This window comes from Dendrobates tinctorius, unplaced genomic scaffold, assembly GCF_039654945.1.
Source record: "Dendrobates tinctorius isolate UK_male_01 unplaced genomic scaffold, ASM3965494v1 ptg000417l, whole genome shotgun sequence".
NCBI classification, from domain to species: domain Eukaryota; kingdom Metazoa; phylum Chordata; class Amphibia; order Anura; family Dendrobatidae; genus Dendrobates; species Dendrobates tinctorius.
Window position 1 is genome coordinate 246,325 of NW_027362081.1, and position 19,718 is coordinate 266,042.

Genomic DNA, 19,718 nt, shown 5'->3' on the forward strand with positions numbered 1-19,718 from the left:
TGGCGGGGAGGGTGTGCGGTGTAATGTAGGGGATGGCGGGGAGGGTGTGCGGTGTAATGTAGGGGATGGCGCGGAGGGTGTTTGGTGTAATGTAGGGGATGGCGCGGAGGGTGTTTGGTGTAATGTAGGGGATGGCGCGGAGGGTGTTTGGTGTAATGTAGGGGATGGCGCGGAGGGTGTTCGGTGTAATGTAGGGGATGGCGCGGAGGGTGTTTGGTGTAATGTAGGGGATGGCGCGGAGGGTGTTTGGTGTAATGTAGGGGATGGCGGGGAGGGTGTGCGGTGTAATGTAGGGGATGGCGCGGAGGGTGTTTGGTGTAATGTAGGGGATGGCGCGGAGGGTGTTCGGTGTAATGTAGGGGATGGCGCGGAGGGTGTTTGGTGTAATGTAGGGGATGGCGCGGAGGGTGTGCGGTGTAATGTAGGGGATGGCGGGGAGGGTGTGCGGTGTAATGTAGGGGATGGCGCGGAGGGTGTTTGGTGTAATGTAGGGGATGGCGCGGAGGGTGTTTGGTGTAATGTAGGGGATGGCGCGGAGGGTGTTTGGTGTAATGTAGGGGATGGCGCGGAGGGTGTTTGGTGTAATGTAGGGGATGGCGCGGAGGGTGTTAGGTGTAATGTAGGGGATGGCGCGGAGGGTGTTCGGTGTAATGTAGGGGATGGCGCGGAGGGTGTTCGGTGTAATGTAGGGGATATCCATTATAAAATTGGGTCAGGAGAAATGCTGTATACCATGGCTACGTCTGGTGGTAATATGCTCTTCCGCTTTTTTCGCTTGCTCTCAGGGACTTTGCCTACGTGGCTAGGGACAAGCTGACGCAGCTGCTGAAGTGTCACGTCTTCCGATGCGAGATGCCAGCCAAGGCTATAGCAACCGGTCTGCATGGTGTTTGCTCTCGGGTATGGTGCATGAGGTTACAGTGGATTTTCTGATACCGTGTTTCCAGGGCCCTCCATAACTCTCATATTCCTGCCTACAGATCATGGCTGAAAGGCGCAGCACTAAGTCCATCATGGACGGCCTGTTTCTGGACCAGTCCCGGATGGTGGACGTTCCTTTTCAGGGTCAGGATTATATGGGAGGACCTTGGTGTTGGTTCTGATGTGATCCAATCTGGGTCTGAATCCAGTTTTGTTCTGTCTTCTTTGTAGTCGAGTTTCCAGCCCCAAAGAACGAGCTTGTTCAGGGCTTCCAGGTCTTCTACTTGGGGAGCGTCTCTGTCAGTAAACCCGTTGGTAAGTGTCTGGATGTGGGTGACCGCGCTGGGCAATATCCACCATTACCACATGCACATGTTGAGTTGTCGGTCGGTTCTGTCATATAGTGCAGGTGGCTTGCTGGCCACGTGTCTCATTGTTTCCCTGCCATGGTAGCTATCATGGGTCGGGATCCCCGTTAGTAGAGCTGGGTGATAGCAGAGTACTTAGATGTTCCTCATCAGTCCTCTGCCCTCACTCCTGCCATTTTGTCCCACAATGATGGATTGCAGCGTGTTTCCTGGCCTTGTGGAGTGTGGTGAGGGAGAACTGAGTCTGTATGCTGTCGGCCATGAATGGTGGATGCTGTTTTTCTTCTGTAGGAATGGATGTGATTAACAACACCCTGCAGACGGCTCTGAGGACCGACCGCGCGGACTGGACGCCCGTCACTGTTAACGTGGCCTCAGCTACAGTAACGGTCCTACACCAGCAGGTAACGTGGGTGACGGGGTGCACCCTCCAGGTTTGTGGCTGTGACACCTCCATGTATCTGTCCTGGGGGCGTATGGACTCTCCGCAAGCAGTGCTCACCGTTAGGACTGATGGGATATATACTGTGTATATACAGTTAGGTCCATATATATTTGGACAGAGACAACATTTTTCTAATTTTGGTTCTAGACATTACCACAATTAATTTGAAACAAAACAGTTCAGCTGCAGTTGAAGTTCAGACTTTCAGCTTTCATTTGAGGGTCTCCACATTAACATTGGATGAAGGGTTTAGGAGTTTCAGCTCCTTAACATATGCCACCCTGTTTTTAAAGGGACCAAAAGTAATTGGACAGATTAAATAATTGTAAATAAAATGTTCATTTCTAGTGGTTGAAAACCCTTTGTTGGCAATGACTGCCGGAAGTCTTGACCTCATTGCCATCACCAGACGCTGTGTCTCCTCATTTTTGATGCTCTGCCAGGCCTTCACTGCGGTGGTTTTCAGGCCTTCACTGCGGTGGTTTTCAGTTGCTGTTTGTTTGTGGGCCTTTCTGTCTGAAGTTTAGTCTTTAACAAGTGAAATGCATGCTCAATTGGGTTGAGACCAGGTGACTGACTTGGCCATTCAAGAATATTCCACTTCTTTGCTTTAATAAACTCCTGGGTTGCTTTGGCTTTATGTTTTGGGTCATTGTCCATCTGTAGTATGAAACGACGGCCAATCAGTGTGGCTGCATTTGGCTGATCTGAGCACAGTATGGCTCTGAACACCTCAGAATTCATTCGGCTGCTTCTGTCCTGTGTCCCATCATCAATAAACACTAGTGACCCAGTGCCACTGGCAGCCATGCATGCCCAAGCCATCACACTGCCTCCACCGTGTTTTACAGGTGGTATGCTTTGGATCATGAGCTGTACCACGCCTTCGCCATACTTTTCTCTTTCCATCATTCTGGTAGAGGTTGATCTTGGTTTCATCTGTCCACAGAATGTTCTTCCAGAACTGTGCTGGCTTTTTTAGGTGTTTTTTAGCAAAGTCCGGTCTCGCCTTGTGATTCTTGATGCTTATGAGTGGCTTGCACCGTGCAGTGACCCCTCTGTAGTCACTTTCATGCAGTCTTCTCTTTATGGTAGATTTGGATATTGATACGCCTGCCTCCTGGAGAGTGTTGGTCACTTGGTTGGCTGTTGTGAAGGGGTTTCTCTTCACCATGGAGCTTAATCTGCGATCATCCACCACTGTTGTCTTCCGTGGTCGCCCAGGTCTTTTTGCATTGATGAGTTCACCAGTGCCTTCTTTCTTTCTCAGGATGTACCAAACTGTAGATTTTGCCACTCCTAATGTTGTAGCATTTTCTCGGATGGGTTTTTTCTGTTTTTGCAGCTTAAGGATGGCTTGTTTCACCTGCATGGAGCGCTCCTTTGACCGCATGTTTCCTTCCCAGCAAAACCTTCCAAATGCAAGCACCACACCTCAAATCAACTCCAGGCCTTTTTTTCCCTTCACCCATGACAGCACCACATGAGAGAGGGATCCGCCCCGCCAGGACAGGAACCTACTGAAACATAAGGGGCGGCACCTCTCCCCCGCTTCAGTTGGTTTCCTGTCCTGGAAAGGAATCCCTCTGACAGCGGCGGCGCCTGTCAGGATGAAAGACCCAGGGCCGTCCCGGCGTTTAAATTGCAGGGCTTACTTACCTGCGACGCCGGCCGTCGGCAGCTGGTAGCGCAGTCCCCGGGGTGTTGCCTGATCCGGGCCCCGGGTTCGTGCGGGCACGTCCTGATGTCCTCCCTTCGGAGGTTCCTCCACGTGCTGCCCTCCCCCTGCGCGCGCGCCCGTCCTTCGTCTGCTTGCAGGGGAAGCCGGGGGCGGAGATCGGCGTCCGACGTCAGCGGCGCAGAGGATTCTGGGAGCGCGACCGCTGACGTCATCGGGACGCGACGATCATGGCGCCGGGCGCGACGCCGGCCAGGAGACGCGGCTGGCGGTCGCGGGGGGGAGGGGTAATAAGGGGCACTCACTTTAAAGAAGGAGCAGAAGCGGCTGCAGGGGTGACAATGGCGTCTCAGGAGGATCGCTTACCGTCCCCATTGTCTCTGCCCCCTTCACAAGCTTCGGGTCGCAAGAGCCGCTCGAGCGGCAAAAGCAGCAGCCGTCCAAGTCACCGATCGAGGGATTCCTCGAGGTCAAAAGATCGCAGAACGCACGCTCCTTCGCAGCCCCAGAGCCCGGTATCGGTCTTTCCTGGGTGGTGAGTGATCTCCGTGAAAGTAGACAATGTTGTAATAGGGCTTCCTATGTCTTTTCCTTTTTTAGGGAGGCAAAAAAGCTACATGCAAAAAGAAAAATAAAGTATGTGCCATATGCCACAGCCCTTTAGCAAAGGACTACCAAAAGGACTTATGTGTCAGCTGTATCCAGCGGACTATGGCTGAAGAGGCACCGAGCCTGGCAACAAACCTCAGATCAATAATTAAGTCGGAGGTACAGGGCTCACTTAAAAAATTATTAAAAAAGAAAAGTAAGAGTAGGAAAGCCTCCCCGAGTTCCTCGTCAGGCTCCTCCTCTTCGGAGTACCAAGTTGAGCGCGGGTCATCTTCATCCTCAGACAGTGATACGGGGGGCAGACCTTGCTTTCCCGTGGAAGATACGGACGCCCTCCTTAAAGCCATCAGGTCCACTATGGGCCTACAGGAGGAGAAAGTAGAGAGATCACTGGAGGATGTGATGTTTGGCGGCCTACAAGAAAGGAAAAAGCGTACCTTCCCGGTCAATGACAAAATTCAGGCCCTAATCGAGAGAGAGTGGAAGAAACCGGTGAAGTCAGGTAGCCTTCCCTCCTCTTCAAAGCGAAGATACCCCTTTGAGGCTAAGGACACGGACATCTGGGACAAAGTCCCAAAGATTGACGCTGCAGTGTCTAGGTCTTCCAAGAAGTCGGCCCTGCCCCTGGAGGATTCAGGGGTTTTGAGAGATCCCTTGGATAAAAAAGCGGACTCATACCTAAGGCACACTTGGGAGGCAGCGGCAGGGGGTCTGAAACCAGCAATAGCCGGCACCTGCACAGCCCGGTCATTAATGGTCTGGTTGCAACAACTGGAAGAAAAATTGGTCTCAAAAATGCCAAGGGAGAAAATTTTAGGTGAAATGTACCTACTACACGGAGCTGCCGCCTTCTTGGCGGACACCTCCGCCGACTCGATGAGGTTAACAGCAAGAGCAGCGGGGCTGTCGAACGCCGCAAGACGGGCGTTATGGCTCAAAGGCTGCCCTGGGGACATTCAATCTAAGGCAAAATTATGCTCATTACCATGTGATGGGCAGTTCTTGTTTGGAAAAGACCTGGATGACATCCTAGAAAAAGCCGGTGACAAAAAGAAGGGCTTCCCCAGGTTCATGGGTGATCAAAGGAGACCGCCCTTTCGGAGGGGAAGGTTCAATCGAGGCCGTCCCCCGGGAGAACGGAAAAGGTGGGACGAGAAAGAACCAGGGTTTATGTTTGGGGGAAATACCTCAACCGCCAAAAAATCCCCGCAATGACACCAGCCCTCCTGTGGGGGGAAGATTGAGGCTCTTTTCCCAAGAATGGGAGAAAATATCGGCCAACAATTGGATCCTAAAAATTATAAAGAATGGCCTAAAAATCCCCTTCTTCCAGTATCCAAGAGCTTCATTTGTGGTGACCCCCGTCAGGAAGGAACCAGGAGAGCAATCAGCCTTAGAAACAGAAATCTTAGGGCTATTGGAGAAACAAGTTCTGGTAGAGGTCCCGGAAGATCAAGAAAGAAGGGGGTTCTATTCTCCCCTCTTCCTAATAAAAAAACCCGACCTTTCCTTCAGAACGATAATAAATCTCAGGCGCTTCAATCAATGGATCATGAACCAAACATTCAAAATGGAATCAGTGACTTCGGCCATGAAGCTGTTACACCACAACTGCTTCATGGCCGTAATCGATTTGAAGGATGCCTATTACCACATCCCGATGCACCCAGAATACCAGAAATACCTGAGGGTAGCCCTATACATCCAGGGCGACCTCAGGCATTTTCAATTCACAGCTCTTCCGTTTGGCATCTTCATAGCGCCAAGGATTTTTACAAAAGTAATAGCGGAAATGACAGCTTTCCTTCGAATCCACAATGTGATTATGGTGCCTTACTTGGACGATTTTCTGGTCATTGGCAATTCAGAACATCACTGCGCACATCAGGTAGAGAAGATAACAGAGACCCTGCAAAGACTGGGTTGGATGGTAAACTTAAAAAAATCAAAACTTCAACCCCTAAGGAAACAAACGTTTCTAGGTTTCGTCTTGGACTCCGACCGTCAAGTTTGTCTCTTGCCAGAGAAAAAACTAGAGAAGGTGAGAGAAATGACCCTTACGGCAATACAGCATCCTCACATGACCCTAAGAATGGCAATGTCCCTGTTGGGCACGCTAACAGCCTGTATCCCAGCGGTCAACTGGGCACAGTATCATACCCGACAACTGCAGGCGGAAATCTTGTCAGCCCAGAGACGATTGAAAGGGCGTTTAGAAGGGAAGCTGGAACTTTCCGAAAGGGTGAAAGACTCTCTCACTTGGTGGCTAGACGACACAAATTTAACGGGGGGAATTTTGTGGCACAGGCCCGTGTCCGATGTAATATTGACGGACGCAAGCTCCTCGGGATGGGGGGCACACCTGAGAGAACATATGGCCCAAGGGTCCTGGGGTCACATAGAGCAGAAAGCTTCCTCCAACTTAAGAGAGTTGAGAGCGATAAACAGGGCCCTAGAGGCATTCATTCCCAGGTTACAGGGTCAAAACGTCCGAATTATGTCAGACAACAGGGTGGCAGTGGCGTATGTCAACCACCAGGGAGGGACAAGGTCAAACTCCCTAATGGACGAAGCCAAAAGAATCTTCCTCAAAGCAGAACAACACCTAGCCTCCCTGACAGCCCTGCATATCAAAGGGACAGAAAATGTTCAAGCCGACTTTTTAAGCCGCAACAAGTTAAAACAGGGAGAGTGGGCCTTGAATCGTGTAATATTCCAGAAGATAGTACAGTTATGGGGACAGCCAGTAATCGACCTCTTTGCCACCAAAAGCAACCGGCAAGTGAGAAGGTTCTGCTCATTAAACCCAGGGGAAAACCCGTGGGCAGTGGACGCTCTACAAATCCCGTGGCTGTTCAAGCTGAGCTATGCCTTTCCCCCAGTAGCGTTAATCCCGGCAGTAGTAAAAAAGATAAGAGACGAGCAAGCCAGAGTAATCCTCATAGCCCCGTTCTGGCCGAAAAGACCGTGGTTTTCTCTACTACAAATGATGTCTCTCTCGGACCCGTGGGTACTGCCAGAGATTCCAGATTTGTTAGCTCAGGGGCCGATATTCCACAAACAAGTCAAGGGGCTCCATCTGACGGCGTGGAATTTGAGAGGTCACTTTTGAGAGATAAAGGGTTTTCCCCGGGGTTGGTAACTACTCTAATGAAAAGTAGGAAACCAATAACAACCAACATATATGGCAGAACGTGGAAAAAATTCCTACAATTCCTGGGAAAACCGTTAGGTCAAGAACCCCCAATCGAGTCCATCTTGGAGTTCTTGCAGGCAGGCCTACAGCTAGGCCTGGCGGTTAATACCCTCAAAGTGCAGGTTTCAGCGCTGGGTGCATTATACAATTGCAATATAGCGGCAAACAGATGGGTAGCCAGGTTTATAAAATCTTGCCACAGATCTAGGCCAGTTTCCTTACCAAAAATAGCTCCATGGGATCTAAATCTGGTGCTGGAAGCCCTCACGAAAGAGCCGTTTGAACCCATACAGCAGATTTCAACTAAAAATCTCACTCTAAAAACCATCATTTTGGTAGCTCTAACGTCGGCACGTAGAGTTAGTGACTTACAGGCCCTTTCAGTCAACCCACCATATACCCAGATATACCAGGATAGGGTGGTTATGAGAACAGACCCTGCTTACTTGCCGAAAGTAGTAACTAACTTTCACCGAAACCAAGAGATTGTCCTCCCTTCCTTTTGCGAGAATCCGAAAAACCCAGGGGAGGAAAAGTTTCATAGCCTAGATGTTAAAAGAACCCTAGTAGAGTATATGTCTATAACCAGCCAGTGGAGGAGGTCCCAGTCCCTATTTGTAGCCTTCCAGGGTGCTAGGAAAGGTTATGGAGTGTCAAAGGGGACTATTGCCCGATGGATTAGGGAGGCCATTAGTGTAGCCTATTCAGCTAGTGGCGTCCCGGTTCCTGACGGCATCAAGGCTCATTCCACCAGAGCCGTGGCGACCTCCTGGGCTGAGAAAGCAGAGGTATCAATAGAGCAAATTTGTAAGGCCGCTACCTGGGCCTCACCCTCAACTTTCTTTAGACACTATAGACTAAATCTATCCTCCTCTGCTGACTTGACCTTTGGTAGAAGGGTGCTGCAAGCGGTGGTCCCTCCCTAAGGTGTTCGAAGTCTCCAGAATCTCTCATGTGGTGCTGTCATGGGTGAAGGGAAAACCACCATGGTTACTTACCGGTAGCCGGTTTTTCCGGAACCCATGACAGCACCCGTACATTCCCCCCCTTTTTTCACCGTTTGGGTGTGCACAATAGTCGGGTGTATTTGTGTGATGTGGTGTTGGATAAAAATGTAACTAACCGGGGAGTCCTCTCGAATGCTCTGTAATCCAACTGAAGCGGGGGAGAGGTGCCGCCCCTTATGTTTCAGTAGGTTCCTGTCCTGGCGGGGCGGATCCCTCTCTCATGTGGTGCTGTCATGGGTTCCGGAAAAACCGGCTACCGGTAATTAACCATGGTGGTATCTGCTTAATTGAGAATGACACAACGAAGGGATTGCCCACACCTGGCCATGAAATAGCCTTGAAGTCAATTGTCCAATTACTTTTGGTCCCTTTAAAAACAGGGTGGCACATGTTAAGGAGCGGAAACTCCTAAACCCTTCATCCAATGTTAATGTGGAGACCCTCAAATGAAAGCTGAAAGTCTGAACTTCAACTGCATCTGAATTGTTTTGATTAACATTCATTGTGGTAATGTCTAGAGCCAAAATTAGAAAAATGTCTCTGTCCAAATATATATGGACCTAACTGTATGTGATCTCGTTTTATTGAAGATGATACAACACAGCAAGTTACATCATAGAACAAACTCTACGTCTCACTGCTCATTAATGCTGTCTGGCAAGGTTAACCCTTACCATAGTATATTAACCCACACCATAGGATGCGCACGTCAGGCACCGAATGTCACACTCTGTATCATGAGAGAAGCCTCCTCATCACCCAGGACTAATGGGAGTCACCGGGAATCAGACCAAGGCTTCCATACCTTCCACTTCTCCAGACAGCTTCGTAGGAGGCTGCAGGATTTACCATGCTGACCCAGTGTGAAATCCACGGGGGGTCTTCATCCATTTCATGGCAATAGCTTTGTGAGCCAAACACAGCTTGGTACCGGGGGGGTTGTATGATCTCGATGAGCTATGTCCTCTATACCAAAGTCTGTAACAGGAGGGCAGTCCCACAGGTGTGTGACATCTGCCACCTCTTACCTACTCCGAGGGTAACCTGCGGTGGTGGATCTACGAGGAGTCAGATAGCAGTGATCGGCTGTATATATAAACGTGAAGAAAGAGAGAACCGCGGACGGCACCGCTGTCGCCATGTGACTTCTGGTGGTGTGCGGTACCGGAGCACTGGGTGCTGGCAGCTTCGGGAGCTGGTCTGGAAATCCACAATGCGAATATATCCAGAAGGAAAGAGACCGCACTCCATGAGCTGGTGTGAATAAAGCTTGAATTATTGGCACATGTCCCCGGGGGAGTGATATCAGGAGAGGAAAATCAGCTGACCCCTGTCAGTGTGCCAATAGATCACGCTTTATTCACAGCAGCTCATGGAGTGCGGTCTCTTTCCTTCTGGATATATATGTGGCCTAGCTTGTTATTAATTGGCGGTGGAATGTGTTGTGGGGAGGTCAAGCCCTCGCTGCGATCCCCCTCTCATAGGCTGTTACTGACCTCCATTTGGCCTCATCCAACATGGGCGATGAGGAGCATCTCCTACTTAGTAACTGGATGTGTAAAGAGGAGATCAGCCCACTTGTGTCCTGGCTCCTTATACTCATAGTCTTCATATAGCGCCAACATAGTCCGCAGCGGTCACAATACAATAAAGCCCAATCAGCCGCCCCTGCTGGTGAGCGCTGACCCTCTACAGTGAGGGGGGAGATACAGAGGACAGGGGCGTATCTACAGTGGTGGATGTACAATGGTGGTCCGGCCATCCGGAGGGAGTGACGGATGGAGATAGGGAATGGGCTATGATACCAATCAGGAGGATGTGGGAGAATTTCCAGTGTCTGGGAACTGTGTGTTTAGGGCATAGTTATCTTGCAGATACCTATAGAAAGCAACATTGGTGAAGGGAAATGAGTGCACCCTGGATATTAACCTGTGCCAGCGTCTTCACCCCTATGTTCCACCAAGACTGATCATCTTGGGAGTGTAGCAGTTCGGGAAGAGCCTGGTTATGCCATAAGGGGGACTCTGCTGCTGTGTCCTGGAATGGAAAGATCTTTGGTGGCCATCCACACCTGAACTGTCTGTGAATTGTCAAGGATTGTGAGTATTGCTCCGGGGCCTCCTTGACCCCAATAGGCTCTGAAGACGTTTACGGTGTACAAGCTTCAGAATTGGGCAAGTGATTATCTTCTGTACAGTATTGTGGAAGCTGACCAGCAAGGTAATATGCGAAGTAGCCCAGGCGTGCCACCCCAGCCTCGTGCCTGGTCCTCTGAAGAGCGGTCAGTCTTGGGTTGGGTCGGAGTGAGCCCCTTATGAAGGATGTGACGTGGAAGATGATGATGGCATTGACCTTCTGTGGGACTATGGAGGCTGACTGTTCCAGAACAGACAGGGATTTCTGGGGCACTGTCATGTTAATGACATTCTTCCAGCTACTGACATAGAGAGGCTCCCATATTTCTACCGGAGGGAATATAATAAATTGCAGAGTGGCATGTGATTTCTTGCTATGATTATACTCAGATATTTAACCCCTTCACCCCTGGGGTGGTTTGCACGTTCATGACCGGGCCAATTTTTACAACTCTGACCACTGTCCCTTTATGAGGTAATAACTCTGGAGCTTCCATGGATCCCGGTGATTCTGACATTGTTTTCTCGTGACATATTGTCCTTCATGTTAGTGGTAAAATTTCATTCATATAACTTGTGTTTATTTGTGAAAAAAACGGAAATTTGGCGAAAATTTTCAAAATTTTGCAATTTTCGAACTTTGAATTTTTATGCCCTTAAATCACAGAGATACGGCACACAAAAAACTTGATAAGTAACATTTCCCACATGTTTACTTTACATCAGCACAATTTGGGAACCAAAATTTTTTTTGTTAGGAAGTTATAAGGGTTAAAAGTTGACCAGCGATTTCTCACTTTTACACCATTTTATTTTTAGGGACCACATCACATTTGAAGCCACTTTGAGGGGTCTATATGATAGAAAATACCCAAAAGTGACACCATTCTAAAAACTGCACCCCTCAAGGTGCTCAACACCACATTCAAGAAGTTTATTAACCGTTCAGGTGATTCACAGGAATTTTTTTGAATGTTTAAAAAAAAAATGAACATTTACTTTTTTTCACAAAAAAAAATTACTTCAGATCCAATTTTTTTTATTTTACCAAGGGTAACAGGAGAAATTGGACTGTAAAAGTTATTGTTTGTCAGGTTTGTCCTGAGTATGCTGATACCTGATATGTGGGGGGGAACCACTGTTTCGGCGCATGGCAGAGCTCAGAATGGAAGGAGCGCCGTTTGACTTTTCAATACAAAATTGGCTGGAATTCAGATCGGACGCCATGTCAAGTTTGGAGAGCCCCTGATGTACCTAAACAGTGGAAACCCCCCACAAATGACACCAATTTGGAAACCAGACCCCCCAAGGAACTTATCTAGATGTGTGGTGAGCACTTTGAACCCCCCAGTGCTTCACAGAAGTTTATAACGCCCGGGCGTGAAAATAAAAAAATGATATTTTTTCCACAAACATGATCTTTTAGTCCCCAATTTTTTTTATTTTCCCAAGGGTAACAGGAGAAATTGGACCCCAAAAGTTGTTGTCCAACTTGTCCTGAGTACGCTGACACCCCATATGTGGGAGAAAACTACTGTATGGGCACACGTCGGGGCTCGGAAGGGAAGTAGTGACGTTTTGGAATGCAGACTTTGATGGAATGGTCTGCGGGTGTCATGTTGCCTTTGGAGAGCCCCTAATGTACCTAAACAGTGGAAACCCCCCACAAGTGACCCCATTTTGGAAAATAGACCCCCTAAAGAACTTATCTAGATGTGTGGTGAGCACGTTGAACCCCCCAGTACTTCACAGAAGTTTATAACAGCCCGGGCATGAAAATAAAAAAATCGTATTTTTCCACAAAAATGATATTTTTGCCCCCAATTTTTTATTTTCCTAAGGGTAACAGGAGAAATTGGACCCCAAAAGTTGTTTTGCAGTTTGTCCTGAGTAGGCGGATATCCTATTTGTTGGGGTAAAACACTGTTTGGGCGCATGGCAGAGCTTGGAAGGGAAGGAGCACCGTTTGACTTTTTCAGCGCAGAATTGGCTGGAATTGAGATCAGACGCCATGTTGCATTTGGAGAGCCCCTGATGTTCCCAAACAGTGGAAACCCCCAATTATAACTCCAACCCGAACCCCAACACACCCCTAACCCTAATCTCAGCCCTAACCCTAGCCCTAATGGAAATAAATACATTTTTTTTATTTTATTATTTTTCCCTAACTAAGGGGGTGATAACGGGGGGTTTGATTTACTATTTATGGCGGTTTTTATGTTTGGCGGCTGTCGCACGCTAAAGGACGCTTTTTATTGTAAAAATAGTTTTTGCATCACCACATATTGAGAGCTATAATTTTTCCGTATTTTGACCCACTGAGTCATGTGAGGTCTTATTTTTTGCGGGACGAGCTGACGTTTTCATTGGTACCATTTTCGGGCACGTGATATTTTTTGATCGCTTTTTATTCCGATTTTTGGGACGCAGAATGAACAAAAACCAGCGTTTCATGAATTTCTTTTGGGGGGGGGGGGGGGGCGTTTACACCGTTCCGCGTGCGGTAAAATTGATAAAGCGGTTTTATTCTTCGGGTCAGTACAGTTACAGCGATACCTCATTTAGGTCGTTTTTTGTTTTGGCGCTTTTATGCAATGAAAGCAATTTAGATAAAAAATAATAATTTTTGCATCGCTTTATTCTGCGAGCTATAACTTTCTTATTTCTTCGCTGATGATGCTGTGTGGCGGCTCGTTTTTTGCGGGACAAGATGATAATAAAGAATTATTTTTTGCTTTGTTTATTTTTTAAGCGGTTCGCTAAAGGGGTCATCTAATGGGACAGTTTTATAGGGCGGGTCGTTACGGACGTGGCAATACTAAATATGTGTACTTTTATTGTTTTTTTTTATTATTTTTTATTTCCAAAAAGTGAATTTATTTGGGAATATATTTTTTTTTTTTTTTTTTTTTTTTTTATAAATTATTTTTAACTTTATTACATTGTCCCAGGGGGGACATAGCTGTCATGTGTGAGATCGCTGATCTGACACATCACAGATCGCTGTGACAGATCAGCGATCTGTCACAGGCACTGCTGCAGGCTTCCTCATGCCGGCGCTTTGCAGGCAGTGAGGAAGCCGGCTCCCTGCAGGCCCCCGAAGGTCCCCGCGGTCATATTGCATCCGGGGACCTGCAGGGAAAGAGACCCCCAGAGCAGCGCTGCATATCGCTCTGCTGCGGGGGTCTCATGGAAGCACGGAGGGAGCCCCCTCCCTGCTGATGCTGCCCTCAACCCCCGGTACACTGCGATCGTGTTTGATCGCAGTGTGCCAGGGGTTAACGTGTCGGGGGCGGTCCGTGACTGCCCCTGACACATAGTGCCGGGTGTCAGCTGTGATAATCAGTGAGCGCCGCTGGTCGCATAGATGTACTATCCCGTCCCCGGTCATAGGGGCCCGGGTCCCATGGACGGGATAGTACGTTGGATGTCAGGTAGGGGAGACTATCCCCTACTTTCCATCCCATAGTGCTTAGAGGTACCACCATGGATTTCTGACAGCTTATTTTCTGACTGGAGTCAAAGGCACTGTAAAGGCCCGGTCACACACAGCGAGATCGCTGATTTTGTGATGCGCCAGCGATCTCGCTGCATCAGCGACCGCCCCTGCGCCGGGTATCGCTGATCGTGCAGGAATGTACTGGGCCGTTCTTTGATCATTGGTCTCCCGCTGGGCAGCGCGCATCACTGCGTGTGGCAGCGGGAGAGCAACAATCAGCGAGCTCCCAGCGCTGTAGGCAGACGCTGGAAGCTGGTAGCCAAGGTAAATATCGGGTAACTAAGTACACACGTCGCTTAGTTACCCGCTGTGTACCTTGGATACCTGCGTGCGCGCGCTGGGAGCTGGTATCCAAGGTACACAGCGGGTAACTAAGCGACGCGCTCGCTTAGTTACCCAATAGTTACCTTGGATACCAGCGTCCTCTCTGGTCCTGATCGCTGGTGAGATCTGCCTGTTTGACAGCTCACCAGCGGTCATGTAGCGAGGCACCAGCGATCCTGACCAGGTCGTATCGTTGTCGGGATCGCTGGTGTATCGTTTAGTGTGACAGGACCCTAACTCTTCGATTGGCCATAAACGGGTAAATCATTTGCATCTAATCCCAAGTGGTCTTCACGGGAACCCACTTTCCTCCTCTGATAACCTGCAGTCTTAACTGATCCTGACAGATGGTGGCTCAAAAGCATTGGCAAACAAAAGCCCCCTGTCTGCCTCCATTCCCCAAGGGGATCCTCAAGGACATAAAACCATCAATCAAATCCTTGGTATTCGGAGATCAAAACAGGACTGTAATCCATTTTGTGACGCCTAGTCCAAAGCCAAATTGTCGAAAGGCCTTCTCAAGGTAGGCTGAGAGCAAATGCCTTAGCAGCATCCAGTGCCAAGGTCCAATCTTCCCGACCTCTCCGAACCGACTGTGCAGCTACCTGCGCTCTCCTTGTATGATCGGATGTAGAACGACCCAGAATAGATCCGCACAGGTCTGGGTGAAGAACTCTGTAAGCGGCTTTACTTGGTCTATTTGCTATAATTTTGGTGAATATTTTATGCCCAGTCTTCGTGAGGGTTATCTGGTGTTAGTATTACCATGATGACATCGTAGAAAAGTTTGGTTAGAAAGGCTTGATTCATTGAGTAAACACTTCAAGGGGGGCCGGTTGGTCTAACGATCTGAGACTTCCAGACGGAGTACACTTGGACCCGGAGACTTCCCTCACTTCATACCTCTGGCCACGTAGAGTGTCCTGTGGATGATCAGCCCGAGTGGAGGACAGGTTCTGGTAGAATTCAGAACACAGACCAATTCTTGTGAGATTCTATATTTTCTTTTATAAGTTGTGGCTTATTGTCCAGCAATCTGAAGCCAGCCGTGTTTATTTTGGACCAAAAGGTCAGCCACAAAAATGGCCTCTGGTGACCAACTTCGCGAGGCTAATTCTTCCTACTGAGAGGAGATTTTTTTAAATCTAGGAGATGGTAGATCTCCGACATCCCCTCAAATCCCGTCTCCAGCAAGATGGCGACTCACAGGAATTTGGAAAGGAAGACCAACGCAGAAGTGACCAAGACATAGGGTCATCAATGACAACGTAGCCACACCGCCAATGGGAATTTATTCAAAACCTATAGAGAAAAAGTGCTCCGGATGGATGGAAGTTTTTCAGCATTGGGTCACACAGTGAAAAGATAGATGGTCAGAGTGGGGGTGACAAGCAGTATATACCCACCTGAGGAGCGTGCCGTCAGGTGGAGCAGGTTCCTTCAGAATCTATTGACCGCTCCCTGCACGATCAGTTACAGGGTTAATTCTCTACTGATGTGATATTTAACTAAAGACCCAAATACAATAATCTGGTCTGTGTATATTCAGGGTCAGCTTACGGTTATGGCCGTGATGGTGTCAGGCTAAACAGGTGTATACAGGTGACATGGTGCACCACTTCCTTTAGGAACCCCTCACCCTTTTAGCATTTTCTTTCAGACTGAGGAGACGCTGAGTGAGTGCCGCGTCAGGTTCCTCTCCTTCATGGGGGTTGGATGTGATGTTCACACGTTTGCTTTCATCATGGCAGAAGCCCCAGGAATCTTCATCTGTCACATGTTCTGGTGTGAACCCAACGCTGCTCATCTGTCCGAAGCCGTGCAAGCTGCCTGCATGGTAAGAGGGTTACGTAGACACAATCCTTCTGTAATGTCCCGTTACTGTCTCCTATGCGCCGACATCAATGGCCACATGTAATGCACGTGGATCTTGAGCCCTTCACTCCTCTCTGCCCTAGTACCATCTACAGTCACCCACATCCCCCACCCGCACAGCCACCGTTATCCCACAGATATGGGTGTCCTTTACTCCTGAATTGCTAATGACCTTCTAATAACCCAATGTTGTGATGATTGCTGACCCCAATGTAATCATTATTGTATCACTGTCGTCATCAGTCCTCATCTGTAACCAACCACAGCCCGTCTGTACTCTCCTCACCCTGCTCTTTCTTTCCTCACCCCTGCTCGCTCTTTCTTTCCTCGCCCCTGCTCTTTCTGTCCTCGCCCCTGCTCTTTCTGTCCTCGCCCCTGCTCTTTCTGTCCTCGCCCCTGCTCTTTCTGTCCTCGCCCCTGCTCTTTCTTTCCTCGCCCCTGCTCTTTCTTTCCTCGCCCCCTGCTCTTTCTTTCCTCGCCCCCTGCTCTTTCTTTCCTCGCCCCCTGCTCTTTCTGTCCTCGCCCCTGCTCTTTCTGTCCTCGCCCCTGCTCTTTCTGTCCTCGCCCCTGCTCTTTCTGTCCTCGCCCCTGCTCTTTCTGTCCTCGCCCCTGCTCTTTCTGTCCTCGCCCCTGCTCTTTCTGTCCTCGCCCCTGCTCTTTCTGTCCTCGCCCCTGCTCTTTCTGTCCTCGCCCCTGCTCTTTCTGTCCTCGCCCCTGCTCTTTCTGTCCTCGCCCCTGCTCTTTCTGTCCTCGCCCCTGCTCTTTCTGTCCTCGCCCCTGCTCTTTCTGTCCTCGCCCCTGCTCTTTCTGTCCTCGCCCCTGCTCTTTCTGTCCTCGCCCCTGCTCTTTCTGTCCTCGCCCCTGCTCTTTCTGTCCTCGCCCCTGCTCTTTCTGTCCTCGCCCCTGCTCTTTCTGTCCTCGCCCCTGCTCTTTCTGTCCTCGCCCCTGCTCTTTCTGTCCTCGCCCCTGCTCTTTCTTTCTGTCCTCGCCCCTGCTCTTTCTTTCTGTCCTCGCCCCTGCTCTTTCTTTCTGTCCTCGCCCCTGCTCTTTCTGTCCTCGCCCCTGCTCTTTCTGTCCTCGCCCCTGCTCTTTCTGTCCTCGCCCCTGCTCGCTCTTTCTTTCCTCGCCCCTGCTCGCTCTTTCTTTCCTCGCCCCTGCTCGCTCTTTCTTTCCTCGCCCCTGCTCGCTCTTTCTTTCCTCGCCCCTGCTCGCTCTTTCTTTCCTCGCCCCTGCTCGCTCTTTCTTTCCTCGCCCCTGCTCGCTCTTTCTTTCCTCGCCCCTGCTCGCTCTTTCTTTCCTCGCCCCTGCTCGCTCTTTCTTTCCTCGCCCCTGCTCGCTCTTTCTTTCCTCGCCCCTGCTCGCTCTTTCTTTCCTCGCCCCTGCTCGCTCTTTCTTTCCTCGCCCCTGCTCGCTCTTTCTTTCCTCGCCCCTGCTCGCTCTTTCTTTCCTCGCCCCTGCTCGCTCTTTCTTTCCTCGCCCCTGCTCGCTCTTTCTTTCCTCGCCCCTGCTCGCTCTTTCTTTCCTCGCCCCTGCTCGCTCTTTCTTTCCTCGCCCCTGCTCGCTCTTTCTTTCCTCGCCCCTGCTCGCTCTTTCTTTCCTCGCCCCTGCTCGCTCTTTCTTTCCTCGCCCCTGCTCGCTCTTTCTTTCCTCGCCCCTGCTCGCTCTTTCTTTCCTCGCCCCTGTTCTGTAACAATCATTCTGTTTCCCTCAGCTGCGGTATCAGAAGTGCTTGGATGCGCGGCCTCAGACCGTCTCCTGCCTCCCCACCCCTCCTGCTGACTCTGTTGCCCGCCGGGTCGGCTCCAGTGTCCGAAGAGGAGTGCAGTCCTTGTTCGGCTCCTTCAAAACCAAGCGTCCTGGTGGACAAACACCTTGACTTTTCTGAGCAGTCTGCCTTTTGCCCCGTGCTGTTTGCCCGTCTCTGATTTATCCCACAGGGCCGGGGTGCAGCATGTATATTTGTTAGTCTTGTTTCTCGCTTCGGTAAGGGCAGAAAGACACTCGAGATTGGGATACCTCTGGATCCAGGGACCCTTTTATGAGGCCTTATAAAGAGCAATAAGGCACCGGAAAGCTGCCAGGGGAATACAGTCCTCCGGCGTCCGCCGCTCGTCCGTGAGGTCGTTATTGTGCTTGTTTAGGTAACGTGTCTGTGTGGTGTAACGTCTAACACATTAATATCAGTCGTGTTTAGCCTGACCATTCCTGGACGGACGCGACCTCTTAGGGACAAATCACATGTGCGTGACCTCGGTTTACGGTATCCGCCTTCCTCGGACCTCTAGACTGCGGTACAAGAACAGTCTATCTCCTGTTTCTCCGCTCAGATATGGAGGCTCTATGACAAGCCTCTCTGTCGGCGAGCGTTGAAAACCAGAATGACAAGACCAGTGATCGGCAGCTTTCACACTGGTTTAGAGGCTTCTAATCTACGAGATCTCAGCGATAGCCTGACATTGTCAATCATGAAAAAAACACTCCCGAGGAGTCCTGGTGCTGACTCTGCATGATGACACCAGTAATGCCAGTGATGGGTATGATCGGGGATGGTTCCCCTAGGACGCAGGTCTGTGCCCTCATCTCGCTGTACTTGGTGGTAACGCTAGGTCTTGTCGCTGCTCTCTGTGTGATTACACTATACTGGATATAAATTCATCTCTGTTCTCATTGCGTGTTCTGTGCGGATGTCGCTGGCTGCAGAGATAGTGTGAAACGTCAGGGAAGGACGGCGACATGCGCCCAGAATGTTATTAGTCTTTGCCTCTGGCATCCGGCCCGCAGAAGTTCTAAGGGCAGTGGACAATGTGTTGTGGGTGATGACACCCCATAATGTTGTAGTTGTATTTATTGTACCGTTATAATTTAATATGTTTTGATATTGATTTTCTGACAAGTTCTGACCCCCTCCCTCTCCACCATCTGTGCGAGTTGTCAGGCTATGAACAGGGATCATACATGAGCTGCTCAGTGTGCACACTACTCGTACGTGGCTGTCGTGTGGTATGACTGGTTTATATGATGAGCTTCTCCTGAACACACTGCTGTATGGAGTTGGTTGTATGAATGGCGCCACGTCTGCAGAGCATGCACATGTGCAGCAGCCATGTCCTCTATGTGCAGTACTGTATAACACTAAAATCCTCCAGGACACTGTATCTGTTGTATCCAATCTACTGAAATAAAAGCCTAACCTGACAGATGCCACGCGTGCGAGTCTCATTTACAGTGATCCACCTCATCAACAGCTCCCATCATTTACAGCGATCCACGGAGCGTAAATGAGAACGGTGGTAAGTGTGTGACTTGTGATTCAGTGACTTTGGATTCAGGGAGTTTACAAGGGAGGAATTACTGAATTGCTGTTTGGATTGTATTATTACTTTGCATTTCTTCTTACTTAAGTTTCCTGTCTGGTGCAATCCCCATTAGGATGTGCTCCACTATTGGCAATGCCATCTAGTGCACGTCTTGCCGCATGTATGCAATCCTTGACCAGCCGGTGGAGGGTGCACACTGCTGTGCGAGATGTGAGCACGTTGTGCATTTGGAAGCCCAGATCCTGGATCTAAATGTGCAGCTGGCAACACTGAGATCCATAGACAATATGGAAAGGCGTCTGCTGCTCACTGGGATAGATGAGGATGGCAGTATGGAGCTGCAG

At 49.7% G+C, this 19,718-nt stretch overlaps 1 protein-coding gene across 7 annotated transcripts in view; it reads left to right on the top strand.

Moving 5' to 3' along the window:
- The window catches only part of LOC141076481 (amyloid beta precursor protein binding family B member 1-like), a 52,522-nt gene extending 33,265 nt beyond the window's left edge, over positions 1-19,257 (top strand). For all 7 annotated transcript variants that reach the window (XM_073563963.1, XM_073563959.1, XM_073563966.1 and 4 more), the window contains exons 9-14: positions 786-900; positions 981-1,065; positions 1,153-1,236; positions 1,581-1,693; positions 15,843-16,019; positions 17,769-19,257. In XM_073563963.1, coding sequence (XP_073420064.1) covers positions 786-900; positions 981-1,065; positions 1,153-1,236; positions 1,581-1,693; positions 15,843-16,019; positions 17,769-17,933 — 739 coding nt within the window. In that variant the 3' untranslated portion in view covers positions 17,934-19,257. The remainder of the gene's footprint in view (positions 1-785; positions 901-980; positions 1,066-1,152; positions 1,237-1,580; positions 1,694-15,842; positions 16,020-17,768) is intronic.
- Positions 19,258-19,718: the final 461 nt, after the last annotated feature.